This window comes from Acartia tonsa, chromosome 9 (genome assembly GCF_053477335.1).
Source record: "Acartia tonsa isolate MP-2025a chromosome 9, ASM5347733v1, whole genome shotgun sequence".
NCBI lineage: Eukaryota > Metazoa > Arthropoda > Copepoda > Calanoida > Acartiidae > Acartia > Acartia tonsa.
In genome coordinates, this window is record NC_137268.1 from 37,121,239 (window position 1) to 37,145,567 (window position 24,329).

Below are 24,329 nucleotides of genomic sequence, written 5' to 3' on the forward strand. Positions count from 1 at the left end.
GTCAGATTAAAGACATATTATGTTACTAAAGATTAGATACATACATTTTGTTTTGACGGAAAGCCAACCCATATAAGACGTATTTTAACATTTGGAAAAATATTTCATTAGACTAAAAATCACCAACCTTCATTACTTATAATCAAGTTATCTTATTCGTTGGCTTAAAAACTTTTGGGTACTTTTACTGAAGTTTGAATAGTTGGTTGAATATAAAACAATAATTGCAATCAACATGGGTAATTTTGTATATCATCATTGGGGATGTATATCAATTTATAATTATAATATTGTAATATTTAAAATATTATACTACCATTCCAAAATTAAATCTTGCGCGCGATGGCAAAAATGTAAAAATTTTAATATATTTTCCATTGTAGACTTCGCTAATCAAAACAAACAGTTTTAATTGTGTATATTATGACAAGGACTCGAACTGTGTGTGCTAATTACACCTTCGTGGCTGCATTCTTTCTAGACATAACCATCAGACACAGACGCATTACAGACAAACAGGCGCGCGCGCATTACAGACGAACAGACGCGCGCGCACTTCAAGAATAAATCTGTCTTCTTAGTTGATTTTTAAAAGGTTGTTCATATAAAATAGCCTTATCCTCATCCTATTATGTAAAGTAGTAAGCTTTTTTTGTTTGTAGAGAAGGATCTAGCTAACTGCTGAACCGATATGGTTCTCCTTTACAGTAATTCTTCTTATAGGTCCTGATATGACTTTAGGCTATTTTCTACTTCGAATAAGGAGGACCCTAGATGCTATGGACGCAACCGCTAGTATTACATAAAGTAGTAAGCTTTTTTGTCGGTTGCTAAAGATTTTGATAACCGCTGAATGGATGTAGAGTCTTTTAGTTCTGGGAAGGTTGGACTAATTGGGGGAAGGGTACCTCCACCCTTATAAGATAAATCGCCCCTAGAAAAATTACCCCTACCCCCAAAAAAATTTCACTTTTTAAAGTTTAATTTGAAAATAGCTACAATGATTGTATTGTAAAAACATATGAATTAAATATTATTTAAGAAAGAAGAACAAAAAAGGTGCACAATTTGCATATAAAGAAAAGGTGCCACAAAATATTTTATATTATATCTGGTATAATTTCTTTCTTAAAGCGTAAAATACGTATGGTTTTTATTATCTAAGCTGCTATACAGGACTCAAGGGGCGTAGCCGCTATTTCTTTATAATGCAATGTGAATTCTCAAACTCATAACATAATAGACATTTTAAAGTAATTAGGTGCAAAAAAAATGAAAAAATTTTGGAGCACTACCAAAAGCCTTTTTTTCTCAAACGGCAATATAACTAGGTACTAATACTAAAATCACGCCGCCGTGTATAAGAATGGTCTAAAAGACATAGGACTAAAATTGCACTAAGTAATAGACCCATCATAAACATGATTGGTATATGAAATTAACAAAGATTCAAGTATATTTTAGGAATCAAAAGTGATAAGGCAATGAAAAATAAATTGCTGTACACCCCCAATAATGATTAACAAAATTATCACTTCTGTAGAAAGATATTTTTTGGACACACCACTAATTTGTACAATCTTATCAAAATTTGATTTGAGTCCCCAAAGTTTTAAGCAGAATTTTATTTGTAGACACACATAGAATTCAGGGAGGGAGGGGACATTGGGCTGTGTTTTATTCTTGTCCACAAAGTTTCGCTAATAACTTAATAACTTTGGGGACTTTTATTGAACTTTGATTGGTTAAGTGCATTTGGTTGAGTGTCCGTTTCAGCCCCTAATTATAATCTACAGAAAGGGTAATTTTGTGTATCATCATTGTGGATGAATATCAATTTATTTGCCATTGTCTTATCCCTTAAGATCCCTGCATACAATTGCACACATAAAAATCTCTCATTAAAACCTGAGACAATGAGATAAAGGCTTTTAATTTCAGATAAAAAGAAATATGCAATGCCTGACTGTCTTTTCATTAATTTCTGCCATATCCAAAAGGATCCAACGGGATAAGACAATGGCAGATAAATTCATGTGCATCCTCAATAAGTGGTTGAAACGTTAGGACACTCAACTTAATGAACCAACCAATCAAATTTCAATAAAAGTCCCCTAGGTTGTTATGTTAACGATTAAGAAAACATTAATATAAAACTGTCTGGACTAGTGTAATAAACAAACCAATGTCCCCTCCTAACAAGTACAATCATATCTGCAAGTAGCACAAATGATTTAAAAGTACAACTGTATCAACAAAAATAAAACATGGATTTAAACTCAGGAAAGAATGGGACATAGAACTAATATATTACACTGGTACACAAAGTTTGATAGCCACGTTATCTTATTCGATGCCACTAAAACTTTACTTTTATGGTTTCAAACTAGTTGTGTTCAAACTTTGATAATAATAATTCTCATCTACAGATGGGCTTATTTTGTTTATCATAATTGTTATATTGATCAAATGATTGCCCGTTGTCACTGCTACTATAGAGCATCTACACCACACATAAAGAATATACCTAATTTAAAATAAAATCTTAATAAGGTTGAAAAAGATTTTTCATTCATTGTTTGGACTTTAAGATGTTTATCTCATTTATTTTCCTAGTCGCTGGAGAAATTTCAAATCAAATATAAAAAAAATAAAAATAATGCAAAAGGTACTATTTTCCAGATATTTTATTTTAGAAAGCATTAGGTACTTACTTACTGAACTAGCGTATTTAAGTGAAGAGATAGAGAGCAGAAAAAATATCCAAAACCCATCCACTGACCCAATTGAAGCCTTATCAAAAATGAGAATTCAATCGGTTCAGTGAAATTTAAACTAAAAATCCCACTCCTTTGTATAATAGGACTTACTTCAATACCTAATAAAGCAAGGATGAAAACATCAATAAAAGCGAAGCTCTGAAACTGTAAGATAAACGAACATTGTAGAGTGTCAGAACTAAATAGTCAGATAATTTAATTTGATTGTCTTATCACTTAATATGTTCTAACACCCACAGTAAACTATTGTGAAAATAGTTTAAACGCTGCTAGTTAGTACTAACCAATCAAGATTTAGTATAAGTCAACAAACAAATATAAGAAAGTGTTTTATAAAACTCAATAACCCTCCCTTCCTTCCCTGAGGAAACCAGAATCCAGTGGTTCGGTATTTCCTATTAAATAAAATTCTATGAAAAGCCACAGCTTTGTAAAACTAATTTTCAAAGGAAATGCCATAATTTTAGTGTTTAATTTTTAATAAAACAAGAACAATCACATCAACCAGGTTTGTAACAGGGATCCTAAGGGATAAGACAATGGATAATTTATTACATCCCCAACAATTTTAATATACCTACAAAACAACCCCTTTTGCAGATGTAGTTTTTAGGTTAAAAAGTTTAGAACTTATAGATTGGAACCAAACATTTTAAATCAAAGAATAAAATTCCAATGTTTTTGGGTTTGTAAGAATGTACTCCGTCTATACCTTGTGTTCTTAAGCAGAGAAGCTTTATATGGGTCGTGGACAAGTTATGAGATAGGGTTGTATGAATTAAAAATGCCCAACTCCTTTTAAAAATCAACTAAACCACTGATTACCAATCCTTATATAAAAGGTAACAGGATGTCTTTTTGTCTCTGTGTGTAACAAAGGATCTCGCTGACAGCTGAACCGATATGATTCTCCTTTACAGTTTTCCTAGAAGCCTCTAGTGACGTGGTCGCTTATAAACAAAAACAGTTGAATAACTTTTCAGCTTGAAAGATAAGATCTTCATTAAATGATTAAGAACATTTAAGGAGTAGCTGCGCTACTAAATAATGAAACTGGATTAAAATTGATTTTTTACGGAATGTAAATGAAATTCTTGCGATTTTAATTTACAATTCTAATATTACAAGAATCAGATTATAAAATATCTTTTTAGCGTAGCAATTCTATTTAAATTCAGCTGGAAAAAAGTTAGGTGACAACCTTCAATTTATGAACCTTTATATATACTAGCAACTTTGCATCTAAAGGCTTTTTTTAGAGAGATGGGAATGTTTTTCAGGGTTGATTTTTCTTGGGAAGCTGGAGAATAAGTTACCCTTCCCCCCCCCCAAAAAAAAAAAAAACTTTCCCTGAATCAGAAGCTAAAGGAGAACCATGTCGGTTCAACCAAGAGAGAGATAAACACAGATAAACAAACATCATGTTACTTTGAGATATGGATTGACTAACTATGAGCCATAGGTCGGTCCAGTCATTTAAGAGATCTTAGGAACACATACACAGACTTTCTGTTACTTTGGTATATAGAATTACAAATCTATTTTTACTATTCAAAATTAATCCCTATCAAAATATTGACATGAAGATATTTGTTTTCAATCCTAGTTCAAAAATCTTCTAATCTTCATGTGAATTTAAATATTTCAAGTAATTGTTATTTTAGAACAAAAAAAAATAAGTTAAATTTTCAATATGTTAAAATCTATGAAGACACATCCGTATTTAACCTAACCTATCCTAAAATACGTTTAAGATGTTTGTGGTTATATTGAACGGTGTTAGTTGGAAATTAAGAACCAAGCATTAATTCATTTGAAGTAATTAAACGTTTTGCAAAGTTGGTTTATATCATAAATACGCAAATAAAACAAGTATACAACAACTATCTGAAGAGCTTAATCTTTTTACCTTGTTGATTTTAATTAATAATAATGAAATGATGAAACATATCTTTAGTAAGGGATAGTTCCAAGAAATATAAATTGCCCAAAGATTAATCAAAAATCCAAAAGCAAGTCCCATTTCTTTTTGGTTTTAATTGCAGCTGTACCCCTTGCACCTAAAGGAGCTTTAGGGCGGTAAAATAGTCAAAAACCATTCCATGACTTAAATTTCAATATGAATTAGCCTAAACCATGTGACGCTTAATTAAAATAAAGAACTCCAATCTTTTTCGATTTTTTTGTGATTTCTCTTGGGAGGGTGGTGGTACCCTCCCCAAAAATAGTTATTAACCTTCCCGGGATCTAAGAAAGCTACCCTGTTAAGGAGAACCCGATCGGTTCAGCAGTTAGCAAGAACCTTCGGTACAGACAGACACACAGACAAACACACATCATGTTACTTTGTTATCTATAATACAAAGTAGAACGATGTCTGTCTGTCTGTCTGTCTATCTGTCCGTCTGTCCGTCTGTCTGTCCGTCTGAAGCTTAAGATCTCAGTAACCACTGAACCGATTGGGCTCTACTCTTCAAGGAATATACCTACTGGTCCTGTGATGGTTTTAAGCTATTTTCTTGGGGGGTGGGACACCCCCAACCCCCCCAAAAATTGAAAAATACCCCCCCAAAAAAAAATTTTTTTTTTTTTTACTTTTTCTTTTTAAATCTAAAATACGAAAAATTAGGTTGATCAAACCTCTTGGGGCAAAGCCCCTAGAGGCTAGGGGCGAAGCCGCTAGTCTATAATACAAAGTAGAACGATGTCTGTCCGTCTGTCTGTCCGTCTGAAGCTTAAGATCTCAGTAACCGCTGAACCGATTGGGCTCTACTCTTCAGGGATTATACCTACTGGTCCTGTGATGGTTTTAAGCTATTTTCCTGGGGCGTGGGACACCCCCAACCCCCCCAAAAACTAAAAAAAACACTCCCCAAAAAATTTTTTTTTACATTTTTTGTAAAATCTCAGTAACTGATGGACAAATTGGACTCTACTCTTCTGGGAATATACCTACTGGTCCTCTGGTGGTTTTAGGCTATTTTCTAGGAGGGTGGGACACCCAACCCCCCAAAAAATAAAAAAATCCCAATTTCCAAATTTTTAAAATTTTTCTTATTTTTTTTAACAAAAACCAGTAATTGGGTTAGGGGAACCCCACTGCACCATGGGGCAAAGCCCCCCTGAACCCCCCCCCCCAAAAAAAAAAAAAAAAAAAAAAAAAATTTCAAAAAAATGTCACCCAAAAAAAATAACTATAAAATTATTTGGGAGGGTTGACTTTCCATTACCTCAAGGGGCGAAGCCCCTAGAGGCTAGGGGCGAAGCCACTAGTAAGGATATAATAGGATAATAATAAGCTTTGATTTAAAGAAACATTTAAGGATTCACTACTCTTATTAGCAAAACTTGTAAAATACCCTTCATAAAAGTACATTAATGTATGTACTTTACAAAATAGTTAATTAGAATAAAAGAGATAATCTAGAGACACACTCTCTAAATCAGCCAATAGGATGACAATAGAAGAACAATCCGGTCATATTAATGATTGAAATGTGTACAGGTTTTGGTAACAGCAAGGCCTGATTTTTCTCAAATAAGGAGTCAGATAAATAGTAGCATTTCTTGGGTAAAATATATCCTGTATATTTTTTTTCCTTTGCATAATGAGAGGCATGTGACAAAATATATAATACTTAAAAGGACTCTCCACAGAAAAATCAACTTTGGATTTTTGAAAATCTAACCTGAAATTATTATTCTCTGTTCAATTTTAGACATTTTTTGTTTTTGTGGCATCGCGATCGAAGCCCTTTGAAATTTTTTACCTCCTTTTAGTGAATCCTCCCGCCATTTAATTTGTGCTGCTTTAGTGATTTTTAGCTTCTATTTTTGCCGCCGTTGCCGCATTCATCGCCCTTCTCCGCCGCTACTCCGCTATTCATCGCTTTTTAATACATGCTCCCCTCTCTCTTGTTCAGAAATTAAATGGAGGCTGGGGGTGTTGTGTATAGCCACGTACGCAATGTATAGCGGAGTAGCGGCGGAGAAGGGCGATGAATGCGGCAACTGCGGCAAAAGATGGTTATATTTGGCGGAGGCGAACACAAAATGGAGGCGGCAGGATTGTCCTGTCAAGGAAGAGGATAAATCGTAGAGCGGCCGGTTGCAATGGAGCAAATGTTCTTTAGCGGCAAACATATATTGAGTGGAGGAAAGTGTAGTTTATATTGTTATAGCGGCAGTACAAATAGGCGGCGGACAAAATTTTCAAAGGGCTTCCATCGCGATGCCACATAAACAAAAAATGCCTAAAATTGAACAGAGAATAATAGCTTCAGGTTAGATTTTCAAAAATCCAAAGTTGATTTTTCTGTGGAGAGTCCTTTTAAGTTAGCTATAAATACCAAATAATTAAATTTCTACGGATAAAATTAGCTTTCTAGAAATTATATCGCCAAAAACAAAAAAATCAGCTAGAATTTATATAAGTTTGGCGGATTCTGGGAACAGTTTGACCATCTAGATGTACTAATCTAATACTAGCGGCCTCTAGTGGCACTTTTGATGTTTTTTTTAAAGTAATACGATATATATCTATGTTACTTTCAAGTCTCTACGATATCTAGCTATGTTGCGTAAGAGTCTGTGTGTGTGTGTGTGTGTGTGTGTGTGTAGCCATAGTTTCTTAGTGTTTGGACCTAAGAGTCTCTATACATGAAAAGAAATTTCTTGGGAGGGTGGTGGTCCGTGGAACCCTCCCACAAAATAGTTATAAACCTTCCCGGGATATATGAGAAGCTACCCTGTTAAGGAGAACCCGATCGGTTTAGCAGTTAGCGAGATCCTCCGGTAAAAACATACAAACACACAGACAGACATCCTGTTACTTTAGTATAAGAATTAAAACTTGATGAAGGTGTATAGACCATCTAGATGTTTTATATCTATTATTAAAACTTGATGAATGTGTAATCTTTATGCCCAGTTGGATCAAATTAAGACAAAGTAGTAAGACAAAACAAGAATCCATTTCATTTCAAGTTCTTTCTGTGTTTTACAAAAAGGTGGTTAAGGAATTTAAAACTTTTTACTAGATTGATTTATACTCGGGCAAGAAAAAATCTTTTAAATCTGTTAGTGATTTAAACAATTTTATTTTGAGAATAGTTTTTTTGTGTTTTCAAAAAAGCTACTGAACCCTGAGTCCCTGGCTTAACACGTAGCCAATCCGCTTGTCGTCAGGGAGGTCATAGGTTCGAATCTACTACCACTGCGTTTAAGACATTAATGTCTTGGCCCATAAACATGTGCAACTCATTACCAAACACAGTTATGATTTCTAGGACAAAGGTCGTGCAATCAAAGTATTGTTTGTCTGTTCTATGTTACTTAACCTAATATCCAATAGTGGTCGTTTAAGTATTGCATCCAATTTGAGCTGATGCCTTGGGTTCTCTAGGTGATAACTTGAAATCGAAGGAGATTCCCACCCCAATAAGGTAATAGAGCAAATTAAATGTAATATGCATAATATTAGTGACAATCTTATCAAATGACATTTTCATGATGGCTCAAACAAGAATTATTTAGAAGATGCTCGTTATATTTAGAGATTGTTTTTTGAAATGAGGACTATAATAGGAGAAATTCGTCTTTTGTCTACCATTTAGTTTTCATTTTTGCGTATTTTTCTATACATACCTAAAAGAAAAAAAAAGTTATTAGGTAACCTTTATTTTATTATCTAACCTAAATTTTTCAACAAACAGGTTAATGCCATTAAAATCACGTTGCTGAGTAATTGAAATCCCCATAAACCACCCATAAACAATCTCGTTTAAAGCTTTACATAATTTTAATCCTTTCAAGGGGTCAGAAAATGTTTAAAATAGGTTTGTCATCATGTTAATTACAGTCTATTAAACAGATGAAAGTACTTAAAAACTTAAATGTTTTTTTTAAGGTGTTACAACAAAACAACGATTTATTCACTACTAGCGCCTACGCCCCTATAGAGTCATGCAAAGGCACTTGAGGTGAGGAGGGGGAGGGACAACCTGTTAATCGACTACCCCATCCCTATTTATGTTAAAACCTTCCCAGGGTTTATGAGAAGCTCCATTATAAAGAAGAACCATATCGGTTCAGCGGTCGGCGAGATCTTTAGAAAAAACAGACAGACAGACATTCTGTTACTTTTATATAATGATACTTAACCCTAGGCCCCAAAAAGTTTTTTTTTGTGAAACTTTTTTAATATTCCCTGTCCTTACAAATGGTTTGAGCCGGGGCGGCTATTTAGCCCATTAATTCCATTTGAATTTGCCGAAAACTAAATTAAATTAAAGGGGGGGGGGGGGCGAAAGTGACACTTTTTGAAACCAAAACTAAAAGTCAACAAAGGAACTCAACTAAAAAAAGAGTTACAGGTCTGAGATTTTGCATGGCAGTTGCTTTATAGGGGTACATTATGGAACTGTGAAGAAACGGCGGCGCAACCGCCGAAAACCGCCGTTTCCCGCCGAAATTTTTTTTGCCTTTTCTCGGCGGTTTTCGGCGGTTGCGCCGCCGTTTCTTCACAGTTTCATTTAGTGTCACTTTCGCCCCCCCCCCCCCTTTGTTGGAGTAAAGTTGGGGGGGGGGAGAAAAGGAAAGGGGATTGTGGGGAAAATTTTCACTTAGAATTGTTTGTCAGAATCACATTCCCTTTTCCCTGGGTATGAGCAATCTGTAATAATTACAAAGACAGCTGTAGCTAAATGATTAGACTGATTTTTATCTTTCACTTAAAAATACTTATTTTTACATGTGCAGTTTTAAAATTGTAATGTTTTAAAGCAAATAATTTACGTTATTTCATATCTAAAATGACGCATTATTTCGAATGGAAGTAAAAGAGAACTCTAGAATCATAGAAAGAAAACGAAGTTGCGGGTTTCGTCGTATTTTCACAGTAGTTTTTAATAGGTTATTTTAGGTTAGGTTAGGTAAATGTTGATGGGTTAGAGCCCCACGCAGGGGCTAGAAAGAAAAGCTACTGTGAAAATAAGACGAAACCCGCAACTTCGTTTTCTTTCAACGATCCGAACTCTGTAATGTAAGACAGTATAAATCTTACTGTCTTACTTAGTCTTTCTATTTTGAATCTTTGCTATTGGAACATGTTTTCCAGTATGGCTTTGAAACCGATTAATATCTGCTGGATTAAAACAAGTTTTGAACCATACTGAAAAATTATGTAAAGCATCGTATTACACAAATAATACAATAAAAATCATAAAAGTAATGCCAGTTTTGTTGATCCGGGACTTCGGCCAATCAGGAAAACAAAAATGGAACAAATTTTAAAGGCTTTCATTTTAGTATCCGCGGAAAGCTGTCTATAATTTAAAAGGATGACAACATCGAATATTAATACTTGTAGAGTGCCATAACTAAATAATCAGAATATAAATTTTTATAAAAGTGGAACGAAACAAAATTGTAAGTAAGTCTGTTGAAAAATTACTTAAATACCTACAGGATATAGTTTAAGGACATTACAACTATTTTAGGACTTGATCATAGTGATGCTTCACTCATAACAATGTACCTTGTTGTCGTACGGACTTCCTGGTAACGATTATAGATTTGCTTCGCTGTCTTACTCGTATCTAACTGCTACAGGAATCATCATGCAAAGTTTGAAATTTAAACATGCCAAAATTAACGAAAAGAGCTATCCGTTACGACTGACCCTAAGTACAGAAAAGCTTCGCTTTTAAAAAATCTTCGTTTTAAAAATGAAATAATCAAACCTAGATTACCAACCCTTTCAATTATCCATCCTTTTATTTTCTGAATATATTAGACGCACTAATCAAATAAATCGAGTGGTTTTCACACTTCTTTATATTTTAAAACAGAATAGGCTACAATAGATATTTGTATTTGCAAAGCAACTTAACAACTACGAAATTAATAAATCTAATTTTAGTGCAAACTTTAATTTTAAAATTATACCTACACTTAAAACGTAGTTATCAATTATTGGTCTAAAGATAACTCTATTGTCTGGAAGCAGGTGGTAACCAGGCAAAACATTATACACACTAGTTTTTATGAGTATACCCTCGAAAACAGCATGTAAAAATTAGCTCAACTTGATTCAAGTATTGCTTATGTGAAATAAGTAATATGTGTTCTGGAATTTTTTCCTATTAATTCAATGATTATTTTTTTTTTTTGGGGGGGGGCCTTAATTATCTCCTATTGTATATTCCCCTCCTTGGGTCTAGAGAATGAATTAAGTCAATTTAAGATACATGGTAGGTATAAAAAATACAACTATTTTTAATTTGTTGGTGAATATTTGCAAGTTTAAGGGAACAACCATTTTACTTACACTTAATTAGGAAAAACACAAGTACATTGAAACAATTCAAATTGACCCTAGCAACCCCCCAACACGCTCTATGACCTACACCCTAACGAGTAACGACCCCCTAAAAAACTCTTCACGTTATCTGAAAAAAAAATACAACACTCAACAAGAATATATTAGGGTGTCCCAAAAAGAAAATCTTCATTTTAACCTCCTGAAACGTTTGAAACCCCTCATTTTACCCCCATCAAAAAAAAATAAAAAGCTTTGACGTCCCCGAATTTAATGATTAAACATTAAAAAAATACCTATAGGTTTCAAAATGAAAAGAAAAATGTCCATTAAAATCAAATTTGATCTTGAAGAAATGATCTTTCAAAATTCTATTTATTTCAGTTATTTATTATTGATTATATAAAAATTCCAAATTCCAGCATATTTTTTCATACTGTGCCTCTCATCCCCATAATTAAAATTGGATGTCTTGTTTTTATGTTCATGTAAAATGGGTCACTTTTACCATTAGGTAAATACAATTTGGTTAACAGCAGGGTTCTAAATGGATAGGACAATGGTTGATAAATTACTGTACATTTCCAATGATAATACACAAAAATTACCCCTTCTGTAGGTTTTAATTAGTGGTTGAAACTTAATAATCCAACCAATCAAAATTCAATAAAGTCCCCAAAGTTGGTAGGCCAACGAATAAGAAACCATTATTTTAAAACTTTTGGGACTTGTGTAATTACACGCCCACTGTCCCCCTCCTCCATGCTTTTTCCCAGCTAGCTGAATATACATGGAACACTCAACTTAATAAACCAACCAATCAAAATTAAATAAAAGTCCTCAAAGTTGATATGCCAAGAAATAAAACTTTGGGGATTAGTGAAATGTCCCCTCCCTCACTCCCTGGTTAATAGTAATATATTTTGGCTAATTCCAAGAACTTAAGTGTTTAAAATAACAGTAAACTCAGTTAAATCAACCTTGATCTACATCCATTTCTTCCCCCCAAATAAACTACTCATAAAATAAAGAACTAATGCGCATTGCCTTATAGTCATTTGCAAGGAAAGTACCCTTTGATTGCACGGCATTTGCCTAGAAGTCAAAAGTTTTAAGGACTAAAGCATTTCCCCTATATATCATATTTATATCTCTATTATGACACTGTGTGAACAAAAACCTTCCAAAACAAAAAACACGCCTTGTCACTTTTTAGCAACAAATTGTGAAGTAACATTAAAGCTAAAAAAAAGACCCTAAAAATCGCCCTTTAGTTATTCACTTAGAGTTACAACATTTTTAGTACATTAGGCAGATGATTTGACAGAAATAGCATTGTAAAGTATGCCAAAGCTATAAATTTTAGGCATAGCAACACTATAATTAACACATGACTGTCTGTCAACAAGTACACTTTTCTTAATTAATGAACAAAATGTAAAAAAAAAACATTTCAGGAGCAGGGATGCGGAGCCGCTAAATTTTTAGTGCGGCTCAAAAACAAATTTTTCTTCTTCTTAGTCTTTTTTTTTACTTTTGAAGCTTTAAAAAGCTTAATTTTTGAGAAAAATGAACTTGAAAAACTTAAAAGGGACATTTGCACACGACACAACAGAGTTACCAAATTATAATTAATAAAAAATCTCTTTTTTAGCTAAGCCGGAGCCAATATTTAACGAAAATAACGGCTCCAGCTCCAAAAAAAAAAAAAAGGCGGCTCCGACGGTTCCGGCTCCGCATCCCTGTTTAAAAGTAAGAGTAACATGAATATGAATATAAAAATAGAATATATTTGGGCAGGTTAAAGTTGTCCTATCGATTCTAAACATGGTATATGATAATGATTTCTGTCCCCAAAATTATGAAGCCAACGAAGATGGAAAAACTTTAGGGATAAGTGTAATAAACAGCCCATTGTCCCTTCCTCCCTGCTTAAACCTATTAATATTAAAATCTATTCACATTACAGAAATAGAATTAAATTAAAACTCAATTAAAAGATGACAAACAATGACACATTAATGTGTGTCTACATTTTAAAAGGAAACTTGATATCTACAATATAAAGTAGAACGATGTCTATCCGTCTGTCTCTCTCACCCTCCAGATCTCGATAAACGCTGAACAGTTTCTATAAAGTAGTAAGGTTTTTTTTGTCTGAAGCTTAATAAACCAAATGAGTTACTTTATTAGGTTCACATAGCTCCTGTTGTGGTTATAAGCTAATTTATTTTCTATCCTATTATATAAAGTAGTAAGCGTTTTTGTCTGTCCTGAAGGATCTCGCTAATCGCTGAACTGATATTGTTCTCCTTTACAGTGAAGCTTTTTTTTTAAACTATTTTTGGGATGGGGTGTCTTCACCCCCCCCTCCCCAAAAAAAATATTTTTTTTAACACTTTTGAAACTCAAATTTAAAATTGGATGAGGTCGACTTTCCCCGCTTCTACCTTAAGTGCACCTAGAGGCTTCTAGGGGCGTAGCCGCTAGTTCTTTAATATAGTAGGTAAGCTTTTTGTTGTCTGAGGCTTAAAATCTAAATAACTAATAAACCTATTTTAGGCCAGCTAGAAAATTATTACCTAGGTATTTCTTTTATAATATCTCTTATGATTCTATATTCTATATGAGGATTGATTGTAAATTGATGTTCATATCTAATCATTCTTATCCTTATACTAAAGTAACAGGATGTATGTGTGTCTATGTGTTTGTTTGTACCGAAGGATCTCGCTAGCCGCTGAACCGAACGGGTTCTCCTTAACAGGGTAGCTTCTCATCGGTCCCGGGAAGGTTTATAACTATTTTCTTGGGGGGGTGGGACACTCCCACCCCCCCAAAAAATAAAAAATACCCCCCCCAAAAAAAAAAAAAAATTTTAACCAAAATTAATTTAACATCTCCCCCCAAAAATATTTTACCCTCCAAAATTTTTTTTTACTTTTTCTTTTAAAATCTAAAATAAGAAATTGGGTTATCAAATTAGACTCCCCCCTCCTCAAGTGCCCCTAGAGGCCTCTAGGGGCGTAGCCGCTAGTTCTTATTAAAATAATTGGTTGAAAAGTTTAGATAATTCTAGTTAAAACCAACCAATCAAGGTTAGATTAAAGTAAAAGTTTTCAGTAAACGAAAAAGAAATCTTCATTATAAAACTTTTGTTGTCATAATTTTTAAGTCCAATGTACCCTTCCTTCCATGCATAAAGCTTTTTTACCTAACCCTAGCCTATTTATAGCAGGTTTTCTACTTCAATCCACCAACAACAAAAAAAGAAAATTTGACCCAAAACATATGTGGAATTTAGATGAAGATTAACATTTCAGTGGCTTGTAAAAATATTACGTATTTAATAGGTATAGCATTAGGTTTTTTTTTTGTTTAACTGTTCAGATTAACCACTTGGGACTATTGAGTTGTACATTCTAGAAAACTTCACATTTAGGCTGTTTTTTTTTATGGAATGGTTTTAGGCTATTTTTCTGTGGTTACAGAGGCACTAAATGTTCCAAATCATAGCAATTCATTAGGGTTGGGCCGGATATCCGGTAATTTGCTGGATATCCGGCGTTGGCTAGATATCCGGCATTAGAAATCAGCCAGATATCCGGCATCCATCCAAAAAAGTATCCGGCCCAACCCTACAATTTATATGTATAGGAATTGTGAAGCTAGTGTCCTCTTAATTAAGTGACTAGTTAGTGAAAAATAAACAAAACATTGATCTCTTATCACGTATTAATCATGATCCATAGGTGCCCAATAATTATTGAAAAATTTTTTCCTAAATGAATACCTAGTTATTTCTTACATCGTATTATAAACAGTTTTCCGCGGATATAAAATGAACAATTAAGATTAAAACCAGGTTTTTTAGACCGTAACATTTTTATATTCGTAGAAAACTGGATATAATAGGATGCTAAACATAATGAGAACCGGTTCTAACCCACCCGATATTAAATATTTTAAGCTATACTTAATTAGGTATAATCAATCTAAAAAAATATGCATTTTTATCCTATTACATAAAGAAGTAGGTTTTTGTTATTTGTAGAATTCGATAACTACGAAATCGATTGATTCTCCACTTTAGTGAAGCTTAATGTTGGTCCAAGGATGGTTTAGAGCTATTTGATTTACATATTTAGTACTATGGATGGTTTCAGGCTGTTATTCTGCACTTTCCTATTGCGTCACATGTAGAGCTCCTTGATGCAAGGGGCGCAACCGCTAGTACTCCTATATTTGACTAATTTTTGACTGACAGAAAATGGTTTTATTTGAGATTTCCAAAAATTTTTAAGCTGATTCTAATACACTTATTTATTGGCATCATTATGAAAACGTTTCAATTTTCTTAGGAAAAGGAGAAAGTTTCTGGGATAAAAATTCGGCGCATTTTAGAAAGCAAAGATTTTATATGATTAGGGTCTGTAAGTCAGAACTTTAGAGACAGTTAGATAAGTAAATTGTATTATTGGACATGAAAGAATTGTGTGATCATTATCAAACTATTTCTAACAATTTAAAAAGCAAATCTACTTTATACGTCCGTTCATTTAAAATTACGCAATTTTTCATTATATAAGAAATAAATTACAAAAACTGAAAAAGAAATTTTGACTTGAACGTTCTTTTTAAATTTAGTGTAGCTAAAGGGTCGATTAAAAGATCGAGGGAGCAGCAGAAAATAGGCTAAAGCCAACCCAAAATTTTACTTTTGTACTAATATGGCCTTAAACCATCAAAAATCCGATATAATGATAAATATAAATATTTTTTTTATTTTTATGCTTAATTTTATGGATATTGTCATCTTTGTTATATTGAGAAAAATCAATGCGTAGGTCTAAATATAGAATTTGAAAAATAAACAAATGATAAAACATGGAATATTTGCGCATTCCTTCGCTTTTATCAATTACAAAACATTTATGACGAATTTTTGTCATAACTAATTTTCCAATATGGATTCAAAACCGATTAATATTCTCTGGATTTAAACTGGTTCTCAGCCGTACTTTAAAAATTATGTATAACATAGTATTACAGACAATTTTCCACGAATCCAAAAATAAAAATCATAACATTAATATCAGTTATGTCCTGGCCTGACCTTCTGCCCCTCGGGGCCGGTAAAACTGGTTTTATTTAACCATCATTTTTCATTCCAATGTCTGCGGAAAGCTGTCTATAATACGATGCGATAAATAACTATTCTTATCAGTTTATGAATGAATTTAAAGTATTGTATAACTTATGCTTAGATACAAACTTTCGTACTATTTGATTCACACGATTCAAAAATCCCAATTACCCCTTAATTTTTTGTGTTATGTATTTTTTTTAAGTTCTATGTAAATTTACCCATATACTAGGATATGAAATTGAATAGGTAGGTAAGTATTTTACTTCTTTAATAAAAATAAATAAGTTTAAATTAGAATAGGTGTATACGTAACAGATTAATAATAAAATGAACTTAATCATGACACGTATCTCATCCCTACATCCTTAAAAAACAGGATGTCAATCTGTTTGTACTTTGTACCGCCAAACCGATATGATTCTCCTACATAGTTTAGCTTCTCATAGGTCCTTGGAAGATAATATTTTGAGGGAGGAATCCACGTCAACCACCCTCTCAAGATAAATCTCCCCCTAGGAAAACATTACCACCTGTGACCTCCCTCAAGATTTTTAAAAGTTACTTTTTCTTAAAAGTGGGGGGAGATTCCAGCCCACCCCCTTCCCCCCCCTTGAGGCCTCTAGAGGCACAGTCGTTAGTAATAATTATGGAAGAGGTATATCAATTATCATAATCTAGGAATCTAAAAACTGAATCCTACCTGGAGTTGTCTGAAAACCACGGCTAGTTCCAGGCACCGGGTTGCCCGTCGTGTGATCGGGCAAATGACCAGCCAGCGGATGGTCCGAATGACCGGTCAAATTGCCAGCATCAACTATGGATATCAGATCTTCAAATATTTGGTTATCAATGCCCTGAAGATAAAAAATAATTAAAAGCGGGAATAGGTAGGTATATTAAACCAGTTTTGTTAAACCCGAGGGTCCAAAAGCCAGGGCTATCAAAACTGGTATTAATCTAATGATTTTTATCTTAACATTTGTGCAAAATTGTCTGCAATACGTTGCTGATCTATACATGATTTTTCAGTATAGCTGAGAAGCGGTTCTAATCCAGCGGATATTTATTTTCAAAGCCACACTGCTAAAATTGTTAGACGTGTAGGTATGTAAAATCAAGTATAAAACTGAACAAATCGTTTACTTGTTAACTGTAGGTTATATAGGTAGGGTAAAGCGGGGCGATCTCGGTTTTGAGGTGAAGTCGGTATTTTTTTGACCACCTTCATTAAATGACATTTTTCTCCATGTTCTAATCGACTGACAGAAAAAAAACATCAAATCAAATTGGTTCCTAATTAAATTGCCTACAAAAAAGTATAAAATGAAATTTTTGTGAGATGAATTTTTAGGGTACTTATTGGGTCTTAAAGTCGGACGACAAAAAAATTTTTTTTTCGATTTTTTTGCTTCGGTCGGAAAAACGGTCATTTGGACAAAAACTGGTAAGAGCTAGAGCTTAGGCGTCTTCAGGGGACTTATTAAGAATCTAATTGGCTATCCATTTCCATTTAAAACTTTAAAAAAGCTTGTATAGTTTTTTCTTAAATCGACTAAAAGTGAAGCGGGGCGAACTCGGTTTTTTCACTTTTTATACTAACTTTTTCAATTTTATATAAAAAAGTGAAATTTTCGAGAGAAAAAGTCAAATTTCTCGTACTTTGAATTTTTTTTTTTTTTTAGAAAAAATTGTCCGATCTTCATAAATTTTTTTGTGAATGCTCTTTATTACATTTAGCAACTTTAACCTTTAGGGCATGCTGTAATTAAATCAATATGTCATAGGTTTTTTGAAGCTTGAAAATCGACCACAGATTTTGCCAAACTTTTTTTTTTCAACTTGATTTTTTTAGGAAATTTTGCTAATAGAACTAATTTTTTTTGTCCAAATCTATTCAAAATTGCCTGAATTTTAAGGATCAGGCCTTAAAAGTCATAAAAAGTTATTTTTTCTAGTAGTATTTTTATGTTTTTATCAAACAAATTTTCGAGAAAAAAAAGTAAAATTTCGCGTACTTCGGAAAAATAATTTTTTTTGATAGAAAAAATTGACCTATCTTAATAAAAATTTTTGTGCATACTCTTTATTACATTTAGCAACTTTTACCTTTTGGGCATGCTGTAATAAAATCAATACGTCAGCGATTTTTCGAAGCTTGAAAATGCCCTACCGACTTCGCCTCAAGGCGGGGCGTAGTCGGAGCCGTTTTAGAGATCAATTTTGACAAACTTCCCAAAGTCCTAGGTTTACGTCCTTTTAGGACCTGATCGACTTTTCCGAGATCTTTCTACTGGTCTTGGTCCCATTTAAAAAAAATAATTTTTACGATTTGCAGGTTCAAAAAACCGAAAAAAACACAGAGTTCGCCCCGCTTTACCCTAGGTAAGTTGCATTTTAAAAACGGAATTTTTATACCTAATTGAGCGGGAGATTAATTTTCAGTATCTTATCCTAAACTTAAATGTCTGACTAATTTATAAAAACAACCCAAAAATATTTTTTTCACAAAATTGAATTCGAATCAGATTGTTAGCGACAGCTTTCCGCAGTTATTAAAATAAAAAATTATAAGATTATAGCCAGTTTTGTTAGCCTCGAGGGACCGAAGGTCCGAGTTAACGAAACTGGTTTTAATATTATGATATTCAATTTAATATTCGTGCAAATTGCCTGTAATACGATGCTATACAAGATTTTACAGTATGTCCAGCGGATATTACTCAGTTTGGAAGCTATACTGAAAAAACATTACCTTATCCGCTCCAACGCCCAGGGCAGAATATCTGTTGTTGTTTCTGTTAGATTCACCACCGGAATACTGAAAATAAATACTTAGGTAATAAGTTCTGGAAATTTTTAGGGGGGTGAATTCCCCCCCCCCCCCTAGTTATAATTAAATTTCCCATAATTCTATGGGGATTTTTGTGTCTATAGGTGATATCTATGTTGTTTTTTTGTCCGATTTTCAAAATTTTTCTTATACATTATACAACACTGAAAAAAAATATCTGACAAGTTCAGAAATTTTTTGCAATTTTATTTATAGGGGGTAAAATCCTACCTACCTACTACTGAAATAAAATATAAAATCTTTCAGGACCTACCATACCTAATATTTTCAAATTAGATGAAATATTTTATTTTATGACCCATAGTGAAAAGGGCAAAGTTAATAATACCAGTCCCCAAAGTTTTTATTACTGTTTTCTTATTTGTTAACTTAACAAGTTAGCAACCTTGGGAACTTTTATTGAATTTGGATTTGTAGGTTCAACAAGTCGATTGTCCAAACTTTTAACCACTAGGTATTTAATGTACCTAATCTACAGAAAAGATAATCTTATGTATCATCATTGGGGATGTTGTACAATACATCAATCTATCGGCCACACTGTCTTATCCCTTTAGATCCCTGTAAAAGAACTGAAATGTACCTTCTGCTTTGATTTCTCGTCATAAAATTCCATATCTTCGATGGTTGAAAACTCGGCAGGTCCTTCTCATTTTAATCAATTTGTTGACAAGTTCAAAATTATTATTGTTTTTATTGTACCTATCCTTATATAAAAGTAACAGGATGTCTGTGTGTCTGGAGCTTTAGATCTCATTATCCTTTTCCTTCTTTTACAGTGAAGCTTCTTATGTCCGGAGAGGGTTTTTAACCATTTTAAGACCATTTGACCCACCCAATAAAACTTGTACCTGGAATAACCCCACATAAGGGGGGGGGGGGGGGTTAATGCAACCATCTCGTGATCAATGATTAAATGGCACTTAGAATTCGAATTTCGATCTAAAGTTTTTCATTAGTAATCCTTGGTAAGTCTATTTTCCCTAAATCGAACAAAAAGTTGAAAAGTAACGGCTGGCGGCTCAGCCGTTTAGCCCTTCTTGCCTATTTTTAGGGCAAATTCATCGTTAATTACGTAGGAATCAACTTTTTAAAACATATTTTTGGTTTAATTCATGTTAAATGATATCAATAACCATTTTTTAAATTACCGACTAGAATAGTTTGATAAGGTTTTTGAGCGACAAAAAGTATTATGTGGAGATAGGTTTCGTGACTAATTTGCTCTTAAGATGGTCCGCCAGCCGTTAGCCGTTATTTTTTCAACTTTTTGTTCGATTTAGTGAAAATAAATAGATCTACCAAGGATTATTCATGCAATATTTTTGATCAAAATTCGAATTCTAAGTGCCATTTAATCATTGATTACGAGATGGTTGCACTCCCCCCCCCCCCCCATAAAAACTTTAACTTATGCTAAACTTTAATTAAAATGGAGGCTAGACTTACTTGATCCTTCACTCAAGTGACCAAGATGCCTCTAGGGGCTAGGCGACTAGTCTACTTACTATAAATAAAGTAACCATGACTAAGAATTAGATGCAACCAATGGATAATGGAAACACTTTTAGGTAGGTAGTTGTTATCATACTTACTGCCAAGCGGATTATTAAAAAATAAGAAAAAATACATTTTGACTGAAGAATTAACAATTTGAAAAAGTAAATGAAAGTTATTTTTTTTAGCAATAAAACTACTCTATAATTCACTTTGTCCGTAATTCCATGGGGAAGGTGGGATTGTTAAAGCTGCTCCTTTACTGCCAATATTCTCATCATTATGGATCATATTTAAATATGATGAAATAGCTCGGACTGCTTTTCGGCCGCTTTTGTCTTTTAAATCTGATTTCCAAGGCTCTAATGCTTAATATGAAATTGGCTTCTGAATTTTTATTAACGATTCCTAAGACTAATGGGTATCTACTCTATATGATACTTTGGGTTTAGTCCCTTTCGTAACATCGCTCCTTATGGGGCGATTCTTCGTATTTTTCACAGTAGCTTTTCTCCTATTTCTAGCCCCTGCGGGGGGCTCTAACACTGCGGGGCCAATTACCTAACCCTGTGGGGCAATCACCTAACCCAATATAACCTAACCTAATATAACCTATAAAAGCCATTTTAAAAATACGACGAATCGCCCCTTATAGAGCGATGTTACAAAAGGGACTATTCCCGATACTTTTAAACGAATCTTTTCTTTAAGAATAGCTCTTATCGTCAATATGGGCATCATAAAAACTCTATATATAATTGTTACATGAAAGTTCGTACTTCTATTTAAAAATTTTTAGATCAATAATTCCCTGGACAACAAGTCATAAAAAAGCTAAATATATCAGTTGGCGTTAACAGTATCCTGTATTTGTAAAAAATTTACAACAAGTGACAAAAATTGGTTTAGATTTATATTCTGCTAAGTAGGTTCTGTCACTTTTTAATTATGTTCGTTTGTCCAACCGCTTTATTTAAAGCTTCCTTCGCTTTAATGATGTTGTCATCCTTGTCACTTTTTACATTAATATTTCACAGAAAAGTTAAAAATAAAAAATAATCTTTTTTGTCAACAAACCTAAAGAACCGTTATTGAAAAAACTTCGCCAATGTTCACTTTCCAGCACGGCGGAGGGGAGTTCGCCAAAAACGCCGTTACAAACGGCGGTTTCCGATTTTACTTGGTCAAATCCGTTGTCCGTTAACGGTAAACTGTTCATAATCTTCACTTTTTAATATTTCTTATTAAATTTGTTTTTAAAAAGATCACATAATTTATAATGTTAAAGTGAATATATTAATGAAAAAAAACACGTTTTAAATTTAATTTTTCACATTTCATCACTTATATATTTTCTATCAAATTTACTATTGCACCATTAACACAAAAACAATACGAAAATCACTTAATTTCTAGAAAAAATTACATGACAGTCGTTCAAAATGTTAAAAAATGCTATAATAATTCACTTAATGTATATAAACCTGACAAATATAACTGAATAACAATGTAAAAAGTAAATAAAACGTATATAAATATTTATTACTGTTCACTACAACGTAATTTTTCTGTTAGCTAAATATCCCTCTTTTATTGTCTGTCTTACTAGAGCTACGCATCCATATAGATAGATAGATAGATATTGTGGGGCGCAAGCGCATTACAACGCAAATTGCGCGCCTTAACCCTTGACGCATTATCATGAACACAAAAATAAAATGCGTCATTTACAAATTATTTTTCTTTTTAGCTTATATAACTTTAAATAAAATAACTGTACATTTTTAAAACGTTAAATAAAGACTTTATTACAAAAAAAGTGTTTAGTCTTCCAAGGGTAAAAAATGGTTACTTTCCCTTTTCTTAGGTTCATGACGCACACTTTACCCCTCCCCCCCCCCCCTCCACCCGGCCCCGTTGTATACAAATATTCCTCCCTTTTCCCCCTTGATCTAGAAAATTCTCCCCCTTAAAACGAATAAACAGTTGTTTTTAAGAAATTTTCGGAATTAAACATTATAATTTATAACATTATTGAAATATTAATTAATAAAATTAAGCATAATTAAGTAATTTATTTTAGAAATAAAACTTTATATCCTTTAGAATAAAGAACTCATGAGTTTTTGAACATGGTACATTTTTAGTTTATTAGATTAAAAAGAACATTTGTTTCCAATTTTTTCTAAAAGCATTTGAAAAACTAAGTTTAATTGCCAAATTATCATTTGATAAAAATAAATGGTAAACATTGCAGATATTCCGAAACGATTTACATCATCCGCAAACGGCATGGTTTTGTTATTATTTTGATTTTCTAGCAGACAATTATTTTCCGATGTTTACAAACACGTCCCAAATGTCGTCTTAGGTGTAGAATATTTTTTTGGGATAAGTATTTTAATGGATATATTATTATTACTTGGATGTTACACTAGATTTTCACGTTCTCTAATAAAGTGAAACTCACAGGAGGTCAAAATAAGAATACCCCTAATACACCCATTACCCCATCCCATCCCTCCTATTGGATGAACGAACTGATCAAGAATTTAATAAAGGAGTTCCATGTTAACAACCTAAATTGATGACAATTTTTCCCCTGTCATAATATTCACATATATTCTAAATCCATTAGTATTGTAAATGCATATAGTTAATTGTTTTTCTTTTTAGATTTTCTATAATATTTTATGTATTATTTCCCCCCGTTTCTTGTTTCCTAATGAAACTAAGATAACGAAAGTAATGTTTTTTGAGATATTTTGTTAATAAAAAAAGTTTATTTTACTGTAGAAATGTAATCAGTTACTTGCATTTAAACTTTGTGCCAAAAATCAGCATATAAATTTGCTTCTAACTGTTGTAATTTGATATTGAAGTTTATTTTATGAAGACTAGACATTTTTTGAAGATTTTTAACTCCCTAAAATGTTATATAAGGTGCCTATAATTTTTTTGTTATTGAAGCTGAAAGGTATTTTGGGTATTGAGTCTTCTTGTGGCAGTCTTAGAGCAGGCAGAGCGGCGTATTTCCTGTACACTTCCAACTTTTTTACCTCATTATAGAAAAATTTTTATCAATATATTGAATTTATATTTTCTCTTACTATTTGACTACTTTCTAAATATAATAATGAACAAACAAATGTCTCCAATAAAAGTGTTTATTTTCTTGTAGTAAAAATAGGCTTTTAAATGTAATTACTTATAATGGAAATTTCAGGGATATGCCTTGCTTTAAGATAAATATTTATGATTGAAATAACAATTCATTATTAAATATTCTTGTTGTAAAGTTTTTTTTGACCCTCAGTTAAGATAAAAAAAAATATTTAGCCTCATGAGTAACTATTGATCTTTAACTGTGTGTCAGCTTTTAGTTATTAATAAAGTATTAAAAAGGTCTGTGAACAACTTAATTTGGTTAGCCAAAAGTTTCTTTGGCTTGGGTTTAAAAAAAATATACTTACAAATTCTATAAATTTCATTAATTAGATGTTTTTATTTTAATTAATCCCAGATGATAGTACAAGTAGTAAGGTTTATAGCAACAGATCGGGACTACTCTATCCCTCTACATAAGATCTCTTGAATGGGTAAAACGACTGTGTTGGATTTTATAGAAGCTTTAATGGCCTTTTAGAGGTTTTAAAATAATTAGCTGTGGTTTGTTTATCAATAACTTTTTTTGCAAACTCACCTTTGTTAGAAAATTTTTGCAATTTAAAT

The 24,329-nt window shown here is 32.8% G+C and overlaps 1 protein-coding gene across 2 annotated transcripts in view; it reads right to left on the reverse strand.

Moving 5' to 3' along the window:
* Positions 1-22,440, reverse strand: part of LOC145328855 (uncharacterized) — a 111,907-nt gene extending 89,467 nt beyond the window's left edge. The window contains exons 1-4 of one of the 2 annotated variants that reach the window (XM_080172763.1): positions 21,675-22,440; positions 19,684-19,745; positions 19,002-19,067; positions 16,950-17,103 (exon numbers count right to left, since the gene is read on the reverse strand). In XM_080172763.1, the coding sequence (XP_080028889.1) occupies positions 16,950-17,103; positions 19,002-19,067; positions 19,684-19,745; positions 21,675-21,816 (424 nt within the window). In that variant the 5' untranslated portion in view covers positions 21,817-22,440. Of the gene's footprint in view, positions 1-16,949; positions 17,104-19,001; positions 19,068-19,683; positions 19,749-21,674 lie in introns of both variants that reach the window. The other variant, XM_080172762.1, reaches the window with a different exon arrangement.
* Positions 22,441-24,329: the final 1,889 nt, after the last annotated feature.